Source organism: Ailuropoda melanoleuca, chromosome 5 (assembly GCF_002007445.2).
Source record: "Ailuropoda melanoleuca isolate Jingjing chromosome 5, ASM200744v2, whole genome shotgun sequence".
Lineage (NCBI taxonomy): Eukaryota > Metazoa > Chordata > Mammalia > Carnivora > Ursidae > Ailuropoda > Ailuropoda melanoleuca.
The window spans coordinates 30,281,867-30,299,543 of NC_048222.1; the positions used below are offsets into that span (position 1 = coordinate 30,281,867).

General features: G+C 54.9%; 1 protein-coding gene across 2 annotated transcripts in view; it reads left to right on the top strand.

Annotated features, from left to right (window-relative positions):
• PPARD (peroxisome proliferator activated receptor delta) overlaps nt 1-17,677 on the top strand; it is an 82,220-nt gene extending 64,543 nt beyond the window's left edge. For both annotated transcript variants that reach the window (XM_011218526.3, XM_002914300.4), the window contains 6 exons: nt 2,947-3,177; nt 11,617-11,771; nt 12,567-12,705; nt 13,946-14,148; nt 14,315-14,765; nt 15,557-17,677. In XM_011218526.3, the coding sequence (XP_011216828.1) occupies nt 3,048-3,177; nt 11,617-11,771; nt 12,567-12,705; nt 13,946-14,148; nt 14,315-14,765; nt 15,557-15,804 (1,326 nt within the window). In that variant the 5' untranslated portion in view covers nt 2,947-3,047 and the 3' untranslated portion in view covers nt 15,805-17,677. The remainder of the gene's footprint in view (nt 1-2,946; nt 3,178-11,616; nt 11,772-12,566; nt 12,706-13,945; nt 14,149-14,314; nt 14,766-15,556) is intronic.

Genomic DNA, 17,677 nt, shown 5'->3' on the forward strand with positions numbered 1-17,677 from the left:
CAAGCAGAGGGAGTGGGAGAGGAAGAAGCAGGCTCCCAGCAGAGCAGGGATCATGCCCTGAGCCAAAGGCAGACACTTAACGACTGAGCCACCCAGGCGCCCTGAGAAATTAGCCCTTTGACAAGAGTTGCAAATATTTTCCCCAGTTCATTATCTGTTTTTTGTTATGATTTTTTTCTACCATGTGGAAAGTGTATATATATGTGTATATATGTACATATATGTGTGTACATATGTAACTATATGTATATATATGCACACAATATGTATATCATTTTTTAAGTAGTCTCTGTGCCCAACATGGGGCTTGAACTACCATGATCCTGAGATCAAGAGTTGCATGCTCCACCGACTGAGCCAGCCAGGTGCCCACTAATGCATATATTTTTAACTTAAAAAAAATTTATTTACTTGGACCTCATCCTGATACAAGGTTTGAAGTAGGAATCTATCTTAATTGTTCCAGATGGCTACTCAGTTGTCCCATTACCATTTATTGGAGAATCCATTTGTTCTTCTTGGATGTGAAGTACTGTCTTTATAACATGTTTAAGTTCCATATGTGTTTGCATCTATTTATGGACTCTGTATTCTCTCTCATTGATTGTCTGTTCATGTGCCAGTATGTCACTGTTTTAATTATTGTGGCCTTGCTTTAGTTCTTTTTTAATTCTTCTCCAGTAATTCCCTGTCATGTTTGCCAAAGTGCCTCCACCCAGCCTCCTTGCTTTCTGCAAGTCCCATCTTTTACTTTCGGTGGACAACTTTTCCTCCTATGTTATTACTAAAAGAGTGAGGCCATCCCATCTGAGCTTTAACCACATTCTCCCCAATTGCCACAATACTTCTTTGTATTTTCCTCATCCTGTGCCCTTGAATTATTCCCTTCCATCAGTCATCCCGCCCCGGCTTCCCCCTTGAATCTTCCGTATTTCTCTGCAGACCTCTCCTCTACCCACGGTTTCCTTGAGTCTCCTCTAGTCTAAAAAACTTACTGCCTTTGCCACTTTCTCGAGGCAGTACATTTATTTTCTTGACATATTTACCAAAAACCTAGTCTCCATTCACCGTCCTGCCCCCCTCCCTCCCACTTATTCTTCAGAACCGCAGTTTCCATCCTAACCACTTGGCTGAACCTTGTCTCACCAGGTCACTGATGACCTGACGGTCCCTGAATCCAGGGGTCATGTGTCACTTTATCACCCTTCAGCTCTGCAACGCTTGAGCCCCCGCCGCGTGAAACAGCCCTTCCCATGACTCTGAGTTGTCTGTTTGTCCCACATCTGTCCTGCCTCTGGCCACGGCTCTGTTGTCTGTGCCCCTGACCTCCCTTGACACGTTGCTTTCTCCTTTGGTGAACTGAATCCCTTCCTGTGGCTGTCAGATCAACAGGGATGCTCCCCACAGCCCCAGATTCCCAGCTCTCCAGCTCTTAGACTCTAGGGCTAAATTTCCAAACTGCCTTTCGTTGACACACTTGAAGAGGATGTTGTCAGTCCAAACAAGGGGAAATGAAAGCCTGCTGGGAAGATTTACTGTCTGCTGGAATGGCTTTGCTGTGGAGCAGTAGTTCCCAAGCTTGGCTGCACATGACAGTCACCAGGAGGATTAAAAATAAAGATCCTAGTGCCCAAGCAGCTCCCCAGACCATCAGATGAGAATCTCTGGGGACAGGCCCAGACATCCATATTTTGAAAAACTCCCCAGTGGCTGTAGTGTCCAGCCAAGTTTGCGAGTGTAGAGCAGCGTGGGAGAGGGAAGAGTCTCTGTTGACCCCTGCCTTCTGGCTTTGATAAGTGGTAGATGGGCACGCGGGTCACTGAAGTAGGGATTACCAGAGGAAGGGCGGGTTTGGGGGCAGATGGTGGGTTCTGCTTGGATAGGTTGAGTTCGAGCTGCCCGTGGCTCATCCAGAAGGCCCACAGATGCTTGGATTTCTCTAGAGCAGCTCTTTTCTGCTCTCGATCCTCCCACAGCCTGCACCGCCTTGGGATAGAGTCAGCCGCACATGCGTGCCTGGATACAGCCCACCTTCCTGGCCATCCCTCCAAATCCTCGCTCCCACAGCGCTCACTGCCTACCCACTGGGATCCTCACCGCTCCCCGCTATGCTGCCTCTGAGTCTTTGCTCATGCTGTATCCCCAAGACAAGTTCCCTGCCATCTCCGGTCAAAATCCACCCCACTCTTCAAGGCGTCTCCGTACTGTTCCCTGCCAGGACGACTCCCCCACAACACCTCATGGTCTTACCACCATTGACGTGGCATCTGTGGGCAATATGTCACTTACCGAGGGTTGGAACTGCCTCCTCCACCCAGTAACCCCACCTTGGAAGGATTACTGGACAGAGCGCATCTCCCCTTACCTGATGACTGTGCTGAGGGTCTAGTTGCAGATCTGGCCAACTGTGAGCCTAGCGCAGTAGCAGCTCAGGTCTTTTTTTTCTCCCCACACCCAAACATAGGACAGATAGGAGCTACTTCCTTCAAGATTTGCAGCGTAGGAGAGCCCGAGTGCTGGAGGGGTCAGGGCGGGGGTTAGGAGGTATGATGTTTATCAGGATCTCCAGGACGGCGGCAGGGTTGGAAAAAGCCCCTGAAGTCACTCTGACCTGGCGCAAAGAGCAGGATGGGGCCGAGGAGGCAGGGAAAGGTGGTGCAGGGGGGTGTCACCCTGTCTGCTTCGTGGAGACTGCTCCGAACCCCACAAACCGGCCTCGGGAACCAAGCGGACAAAGGGCAGGAGGGGAAGTGACTCGGGGTGCAAGAAGCGGAGCCCATGGGCTAGCACTACAGGGAGGAGGCTTGCCTGCCGTGAAGGAACAAGAGCAGGGCAGCCCCCTCCATGCTGCAAACCGCCCCCCCCCCGCCCTGCATCGGTGCTAGCCTTCTCGCTTTCCCTGCTCCCTCACGCTCTCATCCTCTTCTTGTCTGCCCCTTGGCCCAGGCTGATGGCATCTGCCCTGTAGAGATCCATCTGCGTTCAGACCCAGATGATGCCAGAGCTATGACCGGGCCTGCAGGCGTGGCGCCGAGGGGAAATCAGCCATGGAGCAGCCACCGGGGGAAGCCCCTGAGGTCCGGGAAGAGGAGGAGAAAAAGGAAGTGGCAGAGGCAGAAGGAGCCCCAGAACTCAATGGAGGACCAGAGCACTCGCTTCCTTCCAGCAGCTATACAGGTGAGGAGGGGGAGGCGGGGGACACAGGGCAGAGGACACAGAGCGGGCCGAACAGGGACCCTGCCCTCTGCAAACAGCATCACGGGGCACAGAGGGGCAGAGCCAGACAGCCGGGGTTCCCACCCCTGTTCTGTTGCTCGTCAGCTGCAGGACCTTGGGTCAGTTGCACTTCTTCTTTCTGTGAAACCGACGGGGCTTGGAGGGGATGTGGACAAGGGGCTTTTGTGAAAATTAAATGAGTTAGCATTTGTAACGTGTGTCGTCATCCGTATGATTCCCACTGCTGCTGCCCAAGGGACCCGGAGCCAATCTGCATTAACAGCACGCAGGAAAGATCAGCTGTACCTGTCTGTGATTGTAACCATCAGCCACAACACCCAGCTCCATTGACCTGCTGCTAATGACACATGTCATTGAGCGGCACTATAATTAGGCGTAAATGCTAAGCGGCTAGTCTGAATGACTGTGATTAAGGTTACTTTTGTGCAGCCAGCTAGTTTTTAGCTTCTCTTATCTCACTTGTCGGTTCCCCTTTTGTTTATCCACTGTTAGTAGCGGCGTAGACATTCTTCTCTGGGACCCTGTGCTTTTCTCTCCCCATCTTCTTCATCGTTATCATGTTATGTCCACCTTCAGGGGCTCCCAGAATCCATTCCTTGGGCCCTGGTTTCCCCTGCTGCTGATGCTGCCCCTGCCCTGTCCCCGGCTCATCCCCACCTCCCCAGCTTCTCTCCTTCTCCCTCCACCACGTGCTGGCACGTTCAGCTGAGTCTTGCTCCCTTACCGTCAGAAGGAACTCGGGGTCACAAGAGGATGCACTTCTGGCGGGGGACCTCCAGATCTTGCCGCTGGTTTCATCTGAAGGAGATCCCAGCCACAGGGGGTGACTGAGGGCAGAGGAGCAGGCCCACCCCACAGGATGGTGTCTAGAGCCCTGTGTCAGGTTCAGGTAGAGCAAGGCTGCTGAGGAGAGCAGGTTCCTGCCTGGCCTTTAGTTAAGAAAGGCCCAGATCCTTGAGCCACACTACTTTGAACCTGCAGAACAAGTTCCTGGGTTTTGCAGAGCTTCTCCCTCTTTGGGGCACGTGGTGGGTAGGGTAAGGGAAAGGCCATTACCCCATCCCTCTGATCCCACCCACATACCCAGGAATGACCGAAGTGGGCTCGGTGTGATTTCAGGACTCAAGAGAAAGTATCTCCCAACCCCCAGGGTAATACCTGTGTGTTGGCTGGTGACTGGGATGCATTTAGAGACCCAGCCTTTCTCAGAAGAGGAATGGCTAACCAGAGGTGATCAGTCATTCAGTGCTTATAACACGGACTCTTCTGAAATTGAGATGGGCAGGGAGGGCTAGGCAGCAGAGGGAAGGCACCAGGGGGCTAAGAATGAGCAAGGTCTGTCACTGACGAGGAGTGAAAAGGAAAGAGAAGGCCATGTGATTTGTGGCCTCACCACCTGGCCTGGCCCACCCTATCCCCATATCTGTGGCCAGCCACACGGAAGTTACCTGCAGAGTAATGACCTGTCCTGGAGTTTCCGACACACCCTTATGGGGACCGTATACCCACATGATACTCCTATTAATGGCAGACCAGAGTGCAGGGCCTGGGTGCACAGGCAGGGCGAGGTAGACATGGTGATGGCATCTTGGGGAACTTTATCAGTGGGCTTTAGGGCACATGGGAGATGCGTGGGAAAAAATGTGCTCAGCCACCCTTGCAGTGCTATGTGTGATGTGATTTTCAGTGGATTCCATTTACCAATAAATCGATGAAGTAGAGGGAGAAAGACTGCCCTGTTCAATAATTGATAGAGGAGGGGGGTTGTTTAACATAATCATATGTGTTAAAGCCATCATATAGAAAAAGTTCTTGCAAATTCTACAAGACAAGCAACAGAAAAATAGAAACAGGCTGTTCACGGTCAAACAAATACAGATGGACGGAAGACAAAATGTTTTTCAGTCTACTCACCAAGCAAAGATGATATCTGCAAGATGAGATGTCATTTAACCCATCAGATTAGCAGAGAGAGCTGTTGTGGCCATGGCCCTCCAGCCACCAAGGGTGGAAGGGCAGCTTGCTATGCACGGGAACACTTCTTCCATTCCTTTGACCCTGCAGTTCCCCTGATAGGAATGTATCCCATGTAAATACTCGCTCAGAGAGCACAGAGATTTCCACACTTATTTACTGCAGCACTGCTCAGAGAAGCAAAAAACTGGCAAACGCCCATCTGTGGGGAATCGGTTATATAAACTGTGGTAAAGCCACACTGTGGAATGCTGTGGAGTCATTAACAAGGATAGGGTAGATTTGAACCCACTGACAGGAAAAAGATCTCCTGCCAAATGGGGGATCCCACTGCTTAAAAATCTTGAAGTATCATGGAAGGCACTAGAAGAGTGTACATGCAGAGGACTGCGCCATTAACTCAGAGGGGCAGGATCATGGTGGGGAGGATGCATCATCTGGTGGTGCACGCCCTTGTGTTTATTCTCAGGCCTACGGTACTCTCATTGTTTAAGAAGCAAACACATCGCTTTTCTTTAAAAAGGTAAAGTAATTTTGTTTCCCCAAAAAGGCCAGCAGGTGAGGGGCCCTGGCGACAGAGCCTCATCCTGTGTTGGGAATCACACAAACCAGGGCAAGAATCTCAAGTCGGTGACTCTCAGCTATGGCTTTCGTTGGTGCCTTCCCTTCTCCAATCTCAGTCTCTGCCTTTAAAGTCTGCCCACCTCAAGGGCTGGCCGGGTGATGTTCTCTACCCTGCCCCGTGAGTCTAGGACTTTGGCCTCTGGAGTCCCCTCAGGAGTTCAGGAGGATGGGGCACAGCCTTGAGCCTTGAAACAGCAGGAAGATCCCGCAGTTCGCTTCCCTTCTGACCCCTCAGAGGTTCTGCGTCTTTGTACCGAGCTCAACTCCCGACAGAGGCAGGCAGGACAGGCCCCACCAGTAGCACTCAGCAACAAGGAAACTCACATTGCCAAGGTCGCCCAGCTGGGTAGGGGCGGGGCCGGCTGTTCCCTCCTGCTTCAGGGATGGGCCTCCCATCCACACCCTGGGAAGAGGTCAGGGGTCTTAGTGCAGGGCTGCGGCTGAGGAAGATCGAGTGTCCTTCCTCCTGGCCTTGGCACCTCCTCTCTCAGCATCCCTCGGTGGGTGTCCAGGCAGGGGCTGGCCATTCAGTTGAGGACAAGGCTGCATGCCAGCCCTGAGAAGCCCACAGTGCAAGAGAACAGGACGACAGAAGTAAGGAGGCTGCTTAGTAACCCGGCTCCAGAGTCCCACGGAATGGGCCCTGACTTCAGAAGCTATTTGCCTGTGGGACTCTGCCAGCAAAGTAAATAGTGTTGACCCTCCTGGCCACTCTCACAGCTATGACAACAGCATACCTCCAGCCGTGGAGACTAGATATGCAAGGGAACTGTCATCCATACGTAAATGATGTGAATAAGGTCGGTAGTGTCTATTTGCTGAACTTGTCATCCAAGATGGTACAACTGATAGTTCAGTCTCTGGGCACTGGGGTTAGTGTTTACGCTGAGTCTGAACATTTGAATAATGGAATGGTGTCATCCTCAGCAGTGACATGTCTCATCGGTTATCATGATCATGAATTATTGATTAGCAGTAATGACTAGTAAGAGCTCAGCCCCAGGGTTTGGGTGGTTCTAGGTTATAATTCTTAAGTCTGTTACTGTATTAGTCAGGGTTCTCTAGAAAAACAGAACCAATAGGATGTGTGCACATATAGAGACAGAGAGCGAGTGTGTGCGTGCACTCGTGTAAGAAATCAGCTCACACAACTGTGAGGGCTGGCAAGTTGACTTCTGTAGGACAGGCCCCAGCAGACTGGAGACCCAAGGCAGTCGATATTGCAGCTTGAGTTTGAAGACCATCCGGAGGCAGAATTCCTTCTTCCTTAGGGAGGCCTCGGTCTTTTTTCACAAGGCCTTCAACTGATTGGCTGAGGCCTACTCACATTGTGGAGAGTAATGATTTTAATGTTAATCACATCTAAAAAATATCTTCACGGCAACATCTAGACTGGTGTTTGACCAAAAACTGGTCACCACGGGTACCATGGCCAGGCCAAGGTGACGCATAAAATTAACGATCTGGTTAATGCCACTGTCAGCATGTTAGTCAGCCTCACCTATAAAAGGGTCCGAAGACCTGCTTGAAGGATTATTTTAAGGTTCACATGGGATTAATGGTGTAAAGTATCCAGCAGAGCGCCTGGTGCAAAGTAGGCATGCACAAAAAAGAGATTATTAGAATAGACACGCAGTCTTTACAGGGAAGTCAGGTCTAGGTTCAAGTTACAGTCCCAACAGGTATTAGGTGACCTTGGACAGGTCCCTTAACCTCACCAAGCTTCAGTTTCCTCATCTTTAAATGGTGTCAGTTACTGTCTTCCAGGGTGATACGGAATAATACTGACAAGTTCTTGGTGGGGGCCTGATAAATGTTGGTTCTTACCCCCTCCCTTCCTGGGATAGAGGTAGAGGTGGGCCCTTAGGAGATGCTTGGGAGGGTCAGGCAGGGTGTGGCTGGAGTGGAAGATGAGAGGCAGGGCTCAGGGCCCAGATGATGTCTTAGATGGCCATCGGGTGAGCAAGGACATTTCCTGAGAACGGAGGAGGAACCGGGGAAAGACGGTGCTGGGATGGCTGGGGAGAGCCGCTGTGCAGGCAGACGGCCCTCAGACTGGCATGACCCGTGTCCCCACCCAGCATACCTGAGGGGCACCAAGGCACAGACTCCTGGTAAGGGGGACAGCCTCTCAAACCCCCAGCCTCCCACCGGGAGGTCATGGGCGAGGCAGTGGGGCCTTCAGAACCTGGTTCCTAGAATGGGGAGCATTCTGCCATCATCACTTTGGGGTAAGATTCAAGGATAAATCCTTAAGCCAGGTGGTCAGCCAGGAAGAAACAGAACCTTTATCTTTAGAACACCCACTTCCTAAGGATATACTGTATGGTGACTAGCATAACATAATTAAAAATCATTATTTAAAAAAAAAATTAAAAAAAAAAAAAAAGAACACCCACTTCCAGGGCACCTGGGTGGCCCAGTCAGTTAAGCATCTGCCTTCGGCTTAAGTCAGGATCCCAGGGTCCTGAGATCAAGTCCCAAGTCAGGCTCCCTGCTCAGCGGGGAGCCTGCTTCTCCCTCCCTCTGCTGCATACACGCTTTCTCTCTTAAATAGATAAAATCTTAAAAAGAAAAAGAAAACCGACTCTCAAGCCCCCACCACTTCAGTACCCCCACTGCACGTGCGCTCCAGCACAAAACCTACCCCGGGAGGACGCATACACTTCTGCCCACCCTAGCGCCTCATCTCCCCTGCCTCTCTCCTCCTTGCATGGCAGGTATCTTGTTCTCTTATTCCAGACGGGTAGGGGGTGCCCTTGTCCCACTAGCCGGCCACCACCAAGCATCGCTGCCTGCTTTCGGGCTCTGCAGCCTGTGTCTGCTCGTGACCAAGGGGCAGGACAGCCACGGTCCAGCGTCCTGACACTGCCCTGGGCCTGTTTCTCCACAGTCCCATTTGCAGCACTTCCTTCTAAGACACTCGCCCGGGTGTCTCCTCAGGATCCTGAGCTCAGGCTGCCTCGGGGGCTGGTGGGGCTCGAGCATCGCGGCTTCTCCCAGGGTTCCCAGGGTTCCTAATGCTCAGCCATGGGCCAGCGGCAGGCCAGGGAGAGTGAAAGGAGGCTTGGTCTGGTTCTGGGGGCTCTCCGGGCCTCATAAGCAGAGACACCCTCCCTTGGATTTCCGTGAAGCTGCGGGGGAGGAGGTACAACCAGCCAGAGGAGGACAGATCACGGTCCCTGGCTGTGTGGGGTACAGAGCTTGGGGAGTGCAGAATTGCAGCGTTCTGAGAGCACCGCCCTAACTCACGCTGACTTTCATGTGCGCTTCCAGGTTCGAGGGCTCTTCTCTGTAGTAACTCTGTTACTTTTCGCCATGACTCTCAGATAGATATTCCTGTCATCTCCTGTTTACAGAGGAGGAAACTGAGGCCCAGAGGGCAGAGCTGGGTGTTGAGCCCAAGACATCAGTTTGAACTCAGTCACCTTCTTAACCCTCATGCCTGCTCTTCCCGAGCATCTGGAAGCGGACTAGGAGGTCTCCCAAAGATCTCATCTTTGAGCCCAGAGAGGGGAGCAGTCAGTCACCTTCCCCGACAGCCTCATGCTTGAGTGGTGGCTCCATCCAAGTCCTGCACCATCTGCCTGCCCCTCGGCCAGTGTTGCCACTCGCCGGGTCGTGTTCCAGCTTTCTTACCTTATTCTTACCTCAGCTAGTCGAGGGCAGGGTCTGGATCCTGCCGTGCATGCAGCAGGGGCTCTTCAAATGTCCGCTGAATGGAAAGAGAGGGTGGCGTTGCCACGCGCAGTGCCAATGCCCAGCGCCTGCCCAGCCTCCAGGGCCAGGAGGGGGGACAGGGAGGGCACCACCAACAAGCTGGTGGCTGCGGACAGGACTCGGTGATGGAGGTGAGCGTTGAGATCCAAAGGCAGCGTGAGTAGAGACGTCCCACGTCTAGCAGAGGAGGCAGACGTGTAAGCCACAAACACACAACAGCTTACAAGAAGTGACACAAAGAGAACATGCACACGGACCACACAGATCAGAGAGGAAGTGTCGGAAACCCTCCTGCTCAGCCTCCACGCAGGTCTCTACAAAGGGTTTTCACACGTGATCTCGTTTTCTCCTAATAACCCGTAACGTGAGGTCTCCTGCCTCTATTCTGTTGCCTCCAGGAGTGGCGGATACTGCCCGGCCCCTGCGGCCAGAGGCGCCGAGTACAGGACCAGCCCAGGGAGCTTGAGGTCCACTCACTCCACAGTCACTGCTCCACGCCTGCTCCCTGTCCAGCAGCAGCACCCTGGGGGCAGAGTTCCTGCCCCATGGCCCTTCTGTTCAGATAGAGGGCACCCAATACTGAGTGGACACACGCGGACTGTCGTGTGGTGGCCGAGGCTACGGAGAAAGCCAGATGCCTCTGCCCTCCTAGGCTGCAGGCTCCCCTGCAGCACTGGGCCCAGGAGACGGAGGGAGCCCGCTCTCCCCCATCTGTGGGCTGCGGCGGGCGGTACGGCCCTGGGATGGGACAGGTCGTTTTACCTCATACCCCTGCTATCCAGTCCTCTCTGCTGTGGGCCAGCCTGGTGCTCGTGCTTCCCTCCCTGTGGCCCAGAGAGGGTCTGGCTGAAGGCTTTGCTGCTGTCACTCCTAGGGCCCAAGGGGAAGCTGAGGAAGGTGTGAGAAGAGTGGAGTACACTGTGGTCTGGGGAGGGTGGGTTACTCCGTGGGAGGGAAATCAAGATATTTTGTGGAGTGACCTATGTCTGGATGACAGGGAGCAACACCAGCCTGGGAAATGTTAAGTCGGGGCTCAGCTCCACGGCTCGGGTCTCCCTAAGGTGCCGTTTGCTCTGAGACACTGATTCTCTGGTCTGGGGATTTGGCCCCTGCCCCTGAGGAGGTTGCTCGGTCATCAGGAGAGAGAGCAGCGGACAGCAGATCCTGGCCAGCGTGGCAGAGGCAGGACAGGTGGCCTGTTGGGTCATGCATCTGGCCCTGGGCCGGGAGACTGGGGCTCAAGTCAGGGCTCACTTCTGAGTGTCCAAGGGAGAGATTCCAGAGAGACTCCCAGAAATTCTCACCGAGTCATGTGACAGCACATGCACCCCGAAGTCATTGCCATGGTCTGGTGCTTTCCTTGCTTACACTCACAACACCTGGTTCAAACATCTCGTACACTTAATAGAAAAAAACCTGGGGAAGTTCAGTTTGCTGCCCAGTCGACACGACTGATACCTGCCTTCTTGCTACTTGAGCAAGAAGTTTCGTAAGAATGGATTTGAGCCTCTTGAGAGATCCTGTATGGCGTCTCTGGAGTCCACACGGGAACGAATTTCACAGGAGGGGTGGGGGGAGGACAGCTCTCAGAGTCTCCAGTCGTGCAGCCTCCCTGACACGCATCTCCTACGACCCCACGTGGGCCCACACAGCGGAACCCCTAAACTAGGAGAGCTACTGCCCACGTTCAGTCTGAAGAGATCCTGTCTGCTTCCTCTTGCTCCCTTCCTCCCAAGACACAGTCATCCCCCGCCCACACACACACCCCGCTCTCCTCCCCAGTGGTGAGTACAGCCCAGGAAGGCTCTGACTTCCCCAGACAGTGATAGCTGCCGTTTCCCAAACACCAGGTATGTCAGGTCTGGGGAAAAGGCCCATGTTCTAGATGAAGAAAGGTTGACTCCTTGAGGCACATAGCTCTTAAGTGTCTGAGCTGAGTGAGGGCTGATTGAGAAACATGGGCTCTTCCCACCGCCTGCTCTGCCCCTGTGGGCTCTGGTCACCTCCCCTGGCCCCCATCCTGGCCGAATATGAAGCCACCCCTATGTCGTGTGTCTGCAGACCTCTCCCGGAGCTCCTCGCCACCCTCACTGCTGGACCAGTTGCAGATGGGCTGTGACGGGGCCTCGTGTGGCAGCCTCAACATGGAGTGCCGTGTGTGCGGGGACAAGGCATCGGGCTTCCACTATGGTGTTCATGCGTGTGAGGGGTGCAAGGTAGGGCCTGCGTGTGTATGCCAAGCACTGCGGCGAGTGGTGGCTGGCAGTCGGGGCTGTGTTTCCGTGGAGAGCTGACCCGCCAGAGAGGCCAGGCCCTCACAGTACCTACTGCGGAATCCCCACCTGGGAGGCAGCCAGGCCCTTGGGCCTGTTCCAGGTCTCCTCTCGGGTCCTGCTGGTCCCCTGGGAGGCTTGCCCTGTTGGGCGCCGCCCCAGCCTCTCGCGTGGGCCGGCTGGCTGCTGGCGCCCCCTGGGGACGTAGCTCTAGAACACCGGCCGGACAGAATGAGGGTCTTGGGCTCAGCCATCACCCTTATGGCCGTGTTTCCTGCACCTCAAGGCCCGAAAGGGCCTCTTTGAGGGAAAAAAGGAAACTTTACATTTTTTTTCTCCAAGAGTGCTTTTGGGTTCATCCTCTTAACTGAACACGCATCAGAATTGTACATATTATTTTACTACACCACTGCCTAGAAAATACTCAGAACCAGATACGCTCATGAATACACCAGCTTAGCCATGATACGGTATTATGTTACTGAACTCACAAAGCAGCATATAAGAGAGAGAATTTAAAAAATATAGAGATAAGGATAGACAGATCTCAAAGGCTTTGGAGTTGTTGACTAGCCTCCCCTTGCTCCCCTCCAAGGGAAATTTCCACCCATTACTTCCAAATTTGGGGAATTTTTACATTGACGCAGAGAACTGGGGCCCCTGACGTCGCAGACCCCGCCAGGCAGAGCGGACTGTCCGCTATTTGTGGCTCTGCCTCCCATCTCCCCCGCCCCTCAGGGCTTCTTCCGTCGGACGATCCGCATGAAGCTGGAGTACGAGAAGTGCGAGCGGACCTGCAAGATACAGAAGAAGAACCGCAACAAGTGCCAGTACTGCCGCTTCCAGAAATGCGTGGCGCTGGGCATGTCGCACAACGGTGAGCGCGGCGAGCCGTGCCCTCAGACCTCAGGGCGGTGGCTGGCATGCAGCAAGCGCCGCCTCCTTGTCCCTCCGCTCTTAAGCCTTGGAGCCTCCCCAGCCGGCCCCGCGCCTGCTGTGGGTCCCGGGCCTGGGCCGGCCACCAGCTCTCGGTGCCCCAGGCTCACCCTCGCTGGCCCGGACGGGAACTGGGAATTGACCCCAGCTCCAGTAGCATTGGAAACACCCCTCCCAGAACCTCAGGCCTGTCTCAGGTGGCCTGACACAGCGTAGAAAGCCACTGCCAGAGCCTGGGATCGCCTCAGCCCCGCTCGCTTAGTGAAGGCAGGCAGGGGGCAGTGCGCGAGCACACGTGTCCGCTGCCGGGAGCCAGAGCCTGCCCTGCGCTCAGGCCTCCTACAGAGTCTTGTCCTCAGACCACACAGGAGGATTTTGCAGAGCCCACCTACGCCCTTTACGTCTGTGGGTCAGACGCTTCCCCGCCCCCAGAGGACTGGGGAGAGCCTCTTGTTTAAATGTCCCCACCCACAGCTACCCTGTCTTGCATTTGAGATGGTGGCAGGACCCGATCCTCCATCTGAAGCTTTTTCTAGGTGGTGGGGCCTGGCAGGTCTGGGCGTTGGTCCCTCCCTTCAGTCTGTATCTGCCGGGGCTCCCTCCCTTCCTTGGGTGGGCTGAGTGGGTTTCCTAGGAGATCTCAGGGCCAACTCAGTTCTTCTCACTTTTTCTCTTAGAGAAGCCAGATTTGCATCCTGATCCATGACTAATGATTAATTTTTTAGTGCTTACTTGTGAATATTCTTATTTAATTGTTTTGACAGTCCCGTGAGATTTCAGTATTAGCCCATCTTTCTTATGAATAAAGGTGAAGTAGCCTGCCTATTCCTGCCAAGCTGGAACTCAGGCCCGGGCCTTTGACACCAGAGACTGTCTTCCTGCCTATCATACTGTACTGCCTTCCAGCCACAATGGCTCAGTCAGCTCCCTGAGTTAGGGCCCTCGTGTGTATGCCAAGCACTGTGAACAAGATAGAATCCCTGTCCCCCTGGAGCTTACATTCTGGAGGGGTTCCCCAACATTCCAATGTGCTGGCTATAGAGCTTCTGAGGGTCCTGGGCTCAAAGGATGTGTCTCCATTTCTGGCCCACGTACCTGTTGTGAGACAAGGAGGTTAGAGGTGCTAGCTCCTGCCTGGGCTCCTCGATGACTTGCCCTTCACCCCCCACCCCACAATACAGCCATCCGCTTTGGCCGGATGCCAGAGGCTGAGAAGAGGAAGCTGGTGGCAGGGCTGACAGCAAGCGAGGGGAATCAGCACAACCCCCAGGTGGCGGACCTGAAGGCCTTCTCCAAGCACATCTACAATGCCTACCTGAAAAACTTCAACATGACCAAAAAGAAGGCTCGTGGCATCCTCACCGGCAAGGCCAGCCACACGGCGGTGAGTGTCACTGCTCGGCCTGGCAGCGCCGGGCTCTGGCCGCCTGCCTGACTTCTGGGAGTACCGGGCCTCCTCCCTCCCCTCACTTAGCACAGGATGGGGGTATGGGGAGCACATGGGCGGGGGTCCCCCAGAGGCCTGGCCTCTAACGGGGCATGGTTTTCAGCCCTTTGTGATCCACGACATCGAGACATTGTGGCAAGCAGAGAAGGGCCTGGTGTGGAAGCAGCTGGTGAACGGACTGCCCCCCTACAAGGAGATCAGCGTGCACGTCTTCTACCGCTGCCAGTGCACCACGGTCGAGACCGTGCGGGAGCTCACCGAGTTCGCCAAGAGCATCCCCAGCTTCAGCAGCCTCTTCCTCAACGACCAGGTGACCCTTCTCAAGTACGGTGTGCATGAGGCCATCTTCGCCATGCTGGCCTCCATCGTCAACAAGGACGGCTTACTGGTGGCCAACGGTACTGGTTTCGTCACCCGGGAGTTCCTGCGGAGCCTCCGGAAGCCCTTCAGTGACATCATCGAGCCCAAGTTTGAGTTTGCGGTCAAGTTCAATGCCCTGGAACTTGATGACAGTGACTTGGCTCTCTTCGTTGCGGCCATCATTCTCTGTGGAGGTAAGTGAAGGTGGGGCCAGCGGGCCTGCCTCACACCCCCAGCGCTTCTGGGGGTGGGGCCCTCACCGAGGGGCACCAGGCCCGAGCCCGAACAGTGTGGGGAGGTGCCCGTGTGATGGTGGCAGTGTGACATGCGAGGCACCGACTACGTGGAGGACCGGCTCCCTCTTCTAGATGGAGAGGAGACAGAAAAAAGACTGCAAAGAAATATGCCAACATGTTAATAGGGATGATTTCTGACGATGGAGAAATTCTCCATATTTTGCCTGCATTTTTCAGATTCCAGTGCAATAAATAGAATAATAATGATGCTCACGGTGCCTTAGTGCTTGCTTTGTGCCAGGCGCTGTTCTGGCGTCTCTTCTAGATTTTAACTCATTTGATCCTCAGGGCAGCCTGTGCAGAAGGTACTTCTGTCACCCGTTTTATAGATGACGAAACTGAGGTCAGAGAGGCTGCCGAGTGGCCCGCCCACAGCCTCCTCGCTCATCTGTGGTAGGGACAGTAGTTGAATCCAGGCAGTGAGTCTCTTCACCATGAGGTCATACTGCCTTTTTCAGAAGGAAAAAAAACAAGAAAGCGAAGGAGATGGGCCAGGAGCTGGGGTGAAGGGACTAGAGTACTCAGTGGAGCAGTCGCTGACAGGACAGGGCTTGGGTCTGTCACAGCAGCAGGTCTGCGGTCCCCTGGGCCGAGTCAGCCACGCAGGGTAGAGGTAGGGGAGCTCCTCTGCCCCTGAGACCCCCATGCCTGCCTGCTCCCTCCCACGCCTCTGCCCTGTGTCCCCACAGACCGGCCAGGCCTCATAAACGTGCCCCAGGTGGAGGCCATCCAGGACACCATCCTGCGTGCCCTCGAGTTCCACCTGCAGGCCAACCACCCGTACGCCCAGTACCTCTTCCCCAAGCTGCTGCAGAAGATGGCCGACCTGCGGCAGCTGGTCACGGAGCACGCGCAGATGATGCAGCGCATCAAGAAGACGGAGACGGAGACCTCGCTGCACCCCCTGCTCCAGGAGATCTACAAGGACATGTACTGACGCTGTGTGCCCGCGGCCTCTGGGGCAGGCGGACCGAGCTGGGACAGATGCCACCCATGGGACCTTCCCGGAGAGCAGCCCCGGAGCGGTGGAATCACACTCCTGTGCTCAGACACACGGCCTCCTGCTCCCTGCGTTCCCTCCCGCCCCCCTTCCTCTGCCTCTTTCTCAGATCCTCTCTCTTCTCTAATTTCTTCGCGCTCTCTCTCCCTGTCTCTCTGTAGGTTTCCCTCTTCCTCCTTCGCCTTCCCTTTCTCTCTCCCCCCATCCCCGTGTCTGTCCCCTTTTCTCTTTCCGTGAGACAGTTTGTGTTACTTCACCAGCAGCATGGAACAAGTCCTCTGCTTTTGTTCGCCCCGTCCCCTGTCCCCCAGCAGCAGGGGCGAATGGGCCTGCGCTCTGCACCAACAGTCACCTGCAAGGGTAGGCGCCTCACTTCTCCTGTCTTCACAGCAAAGGACTTGGGCCAGCCAAAGAAACACTAAGCTCTCTGGGCCCGGCTTCCTGGGGAAGCCACGCAGGGCCAGGGCTGACTGCAGCAATGGTCCCCGCGTCACCGGGGCCCTGCCCTGAGGGCCAGGGTGCCTCCCCTAGACTGTCACCACCCTCCCCTACCCAGCCAACCCCTCTCCAGCAGCACGCACCAGCCCCACTGATGCCAACGCCCTCTCTTCTTTTCACCAGTCTTCCAGACCAGTGTCATTGATGGTCCCCTGCGCTGGCCGCCAGGGGACACCCCCAGCCTAGAAGGAGGTGGGTTTCCTCCAGGTGGGGGCCCCCACTGAAGAGGAGCAAGCCTCAAGGGAGGCGGAGGTGGGCAGAAAAGGCAGCAAGCAGTGTACTTAATTCTGAGCCCAGGCCTTGCGGTCATTGACAGCCCCTCTCCCACCACTCCTCAGCAGCCACCAACCACGACTCCTGTTTCTCAGGAGTTCCTGGCCTCGGCCTCAACCAGGAGCCCAGATGAAGCTTACCCACCCCCCACTCCACCCCCGCAACACTCCAGCACACACAAGCACTGAATCACTTTACCTGGTTCCACACCCCTCACCCTCCCTCCCCCAAGGCAGATGGGCCAGAGGGGCCTCCAGGCGAGTGGGCAGAGCTGCACCCTCATTCCCAGACACCTTGCTGGGCAGGGGTGCCCTGCTGAACCAGCCCAGCCTCTGCTCATGGGGGAGGTGCCAGGGATAAACTGATCCCGCTCAGTTCGACATCCATTTGTACCAACAGCTCTGCTGCCCTCCCCTTCCCCTGTATTCAGCCCAGCCAGTCACCGGGAACTCCCCCTACACAGCCTCTGGTGACTGAGGACCTTGCTAGGCCCAGTCCTGCTCTCCTGGCCCTTGCGTCTACCCTTCACCTCCTCCCAGGTGAAGTACTTGGCTCAGAGGAGGGACTGAAGCCCAGCATGGATGCTGTGTCTGAGCAGGAAGTCAGAGAGCCCGCCCAGCCTGCTTCTCCGGGAAGGAAACCGGCCTGGAAGGGTGAGGGACTGGTGAGGCTCTCTGAGAAAGGTTGGGAAGACCTGAGGTTGGAGTCCTGTCCTTCTGCCTCTGCCTTCTATGCCCAGAATCATTCTCTACTGACGAGATTCTTCCCTCTCCTACCCCTACCCTCAGCTGACCAAGGATTGGGGTTGGGGTGCTCCCTTTGAGCCAGCGCTGTGAAGGGAGAGACGCTGTGCCTGACCCCACACCCCCGGACCCCCACCCAGGCCTGGTGCTGAGGGAATAGCTCTTCTCAGTGTCTGAACACAATCTCCAAAATTGAAATGTATATTTTTGCTAGGAGCCCCAGCTTCCTGTGTTTTTAATATAAATAGTGTACACAGACTGACAGAACTTTAAATAAATGGGAATTAAATATTTAA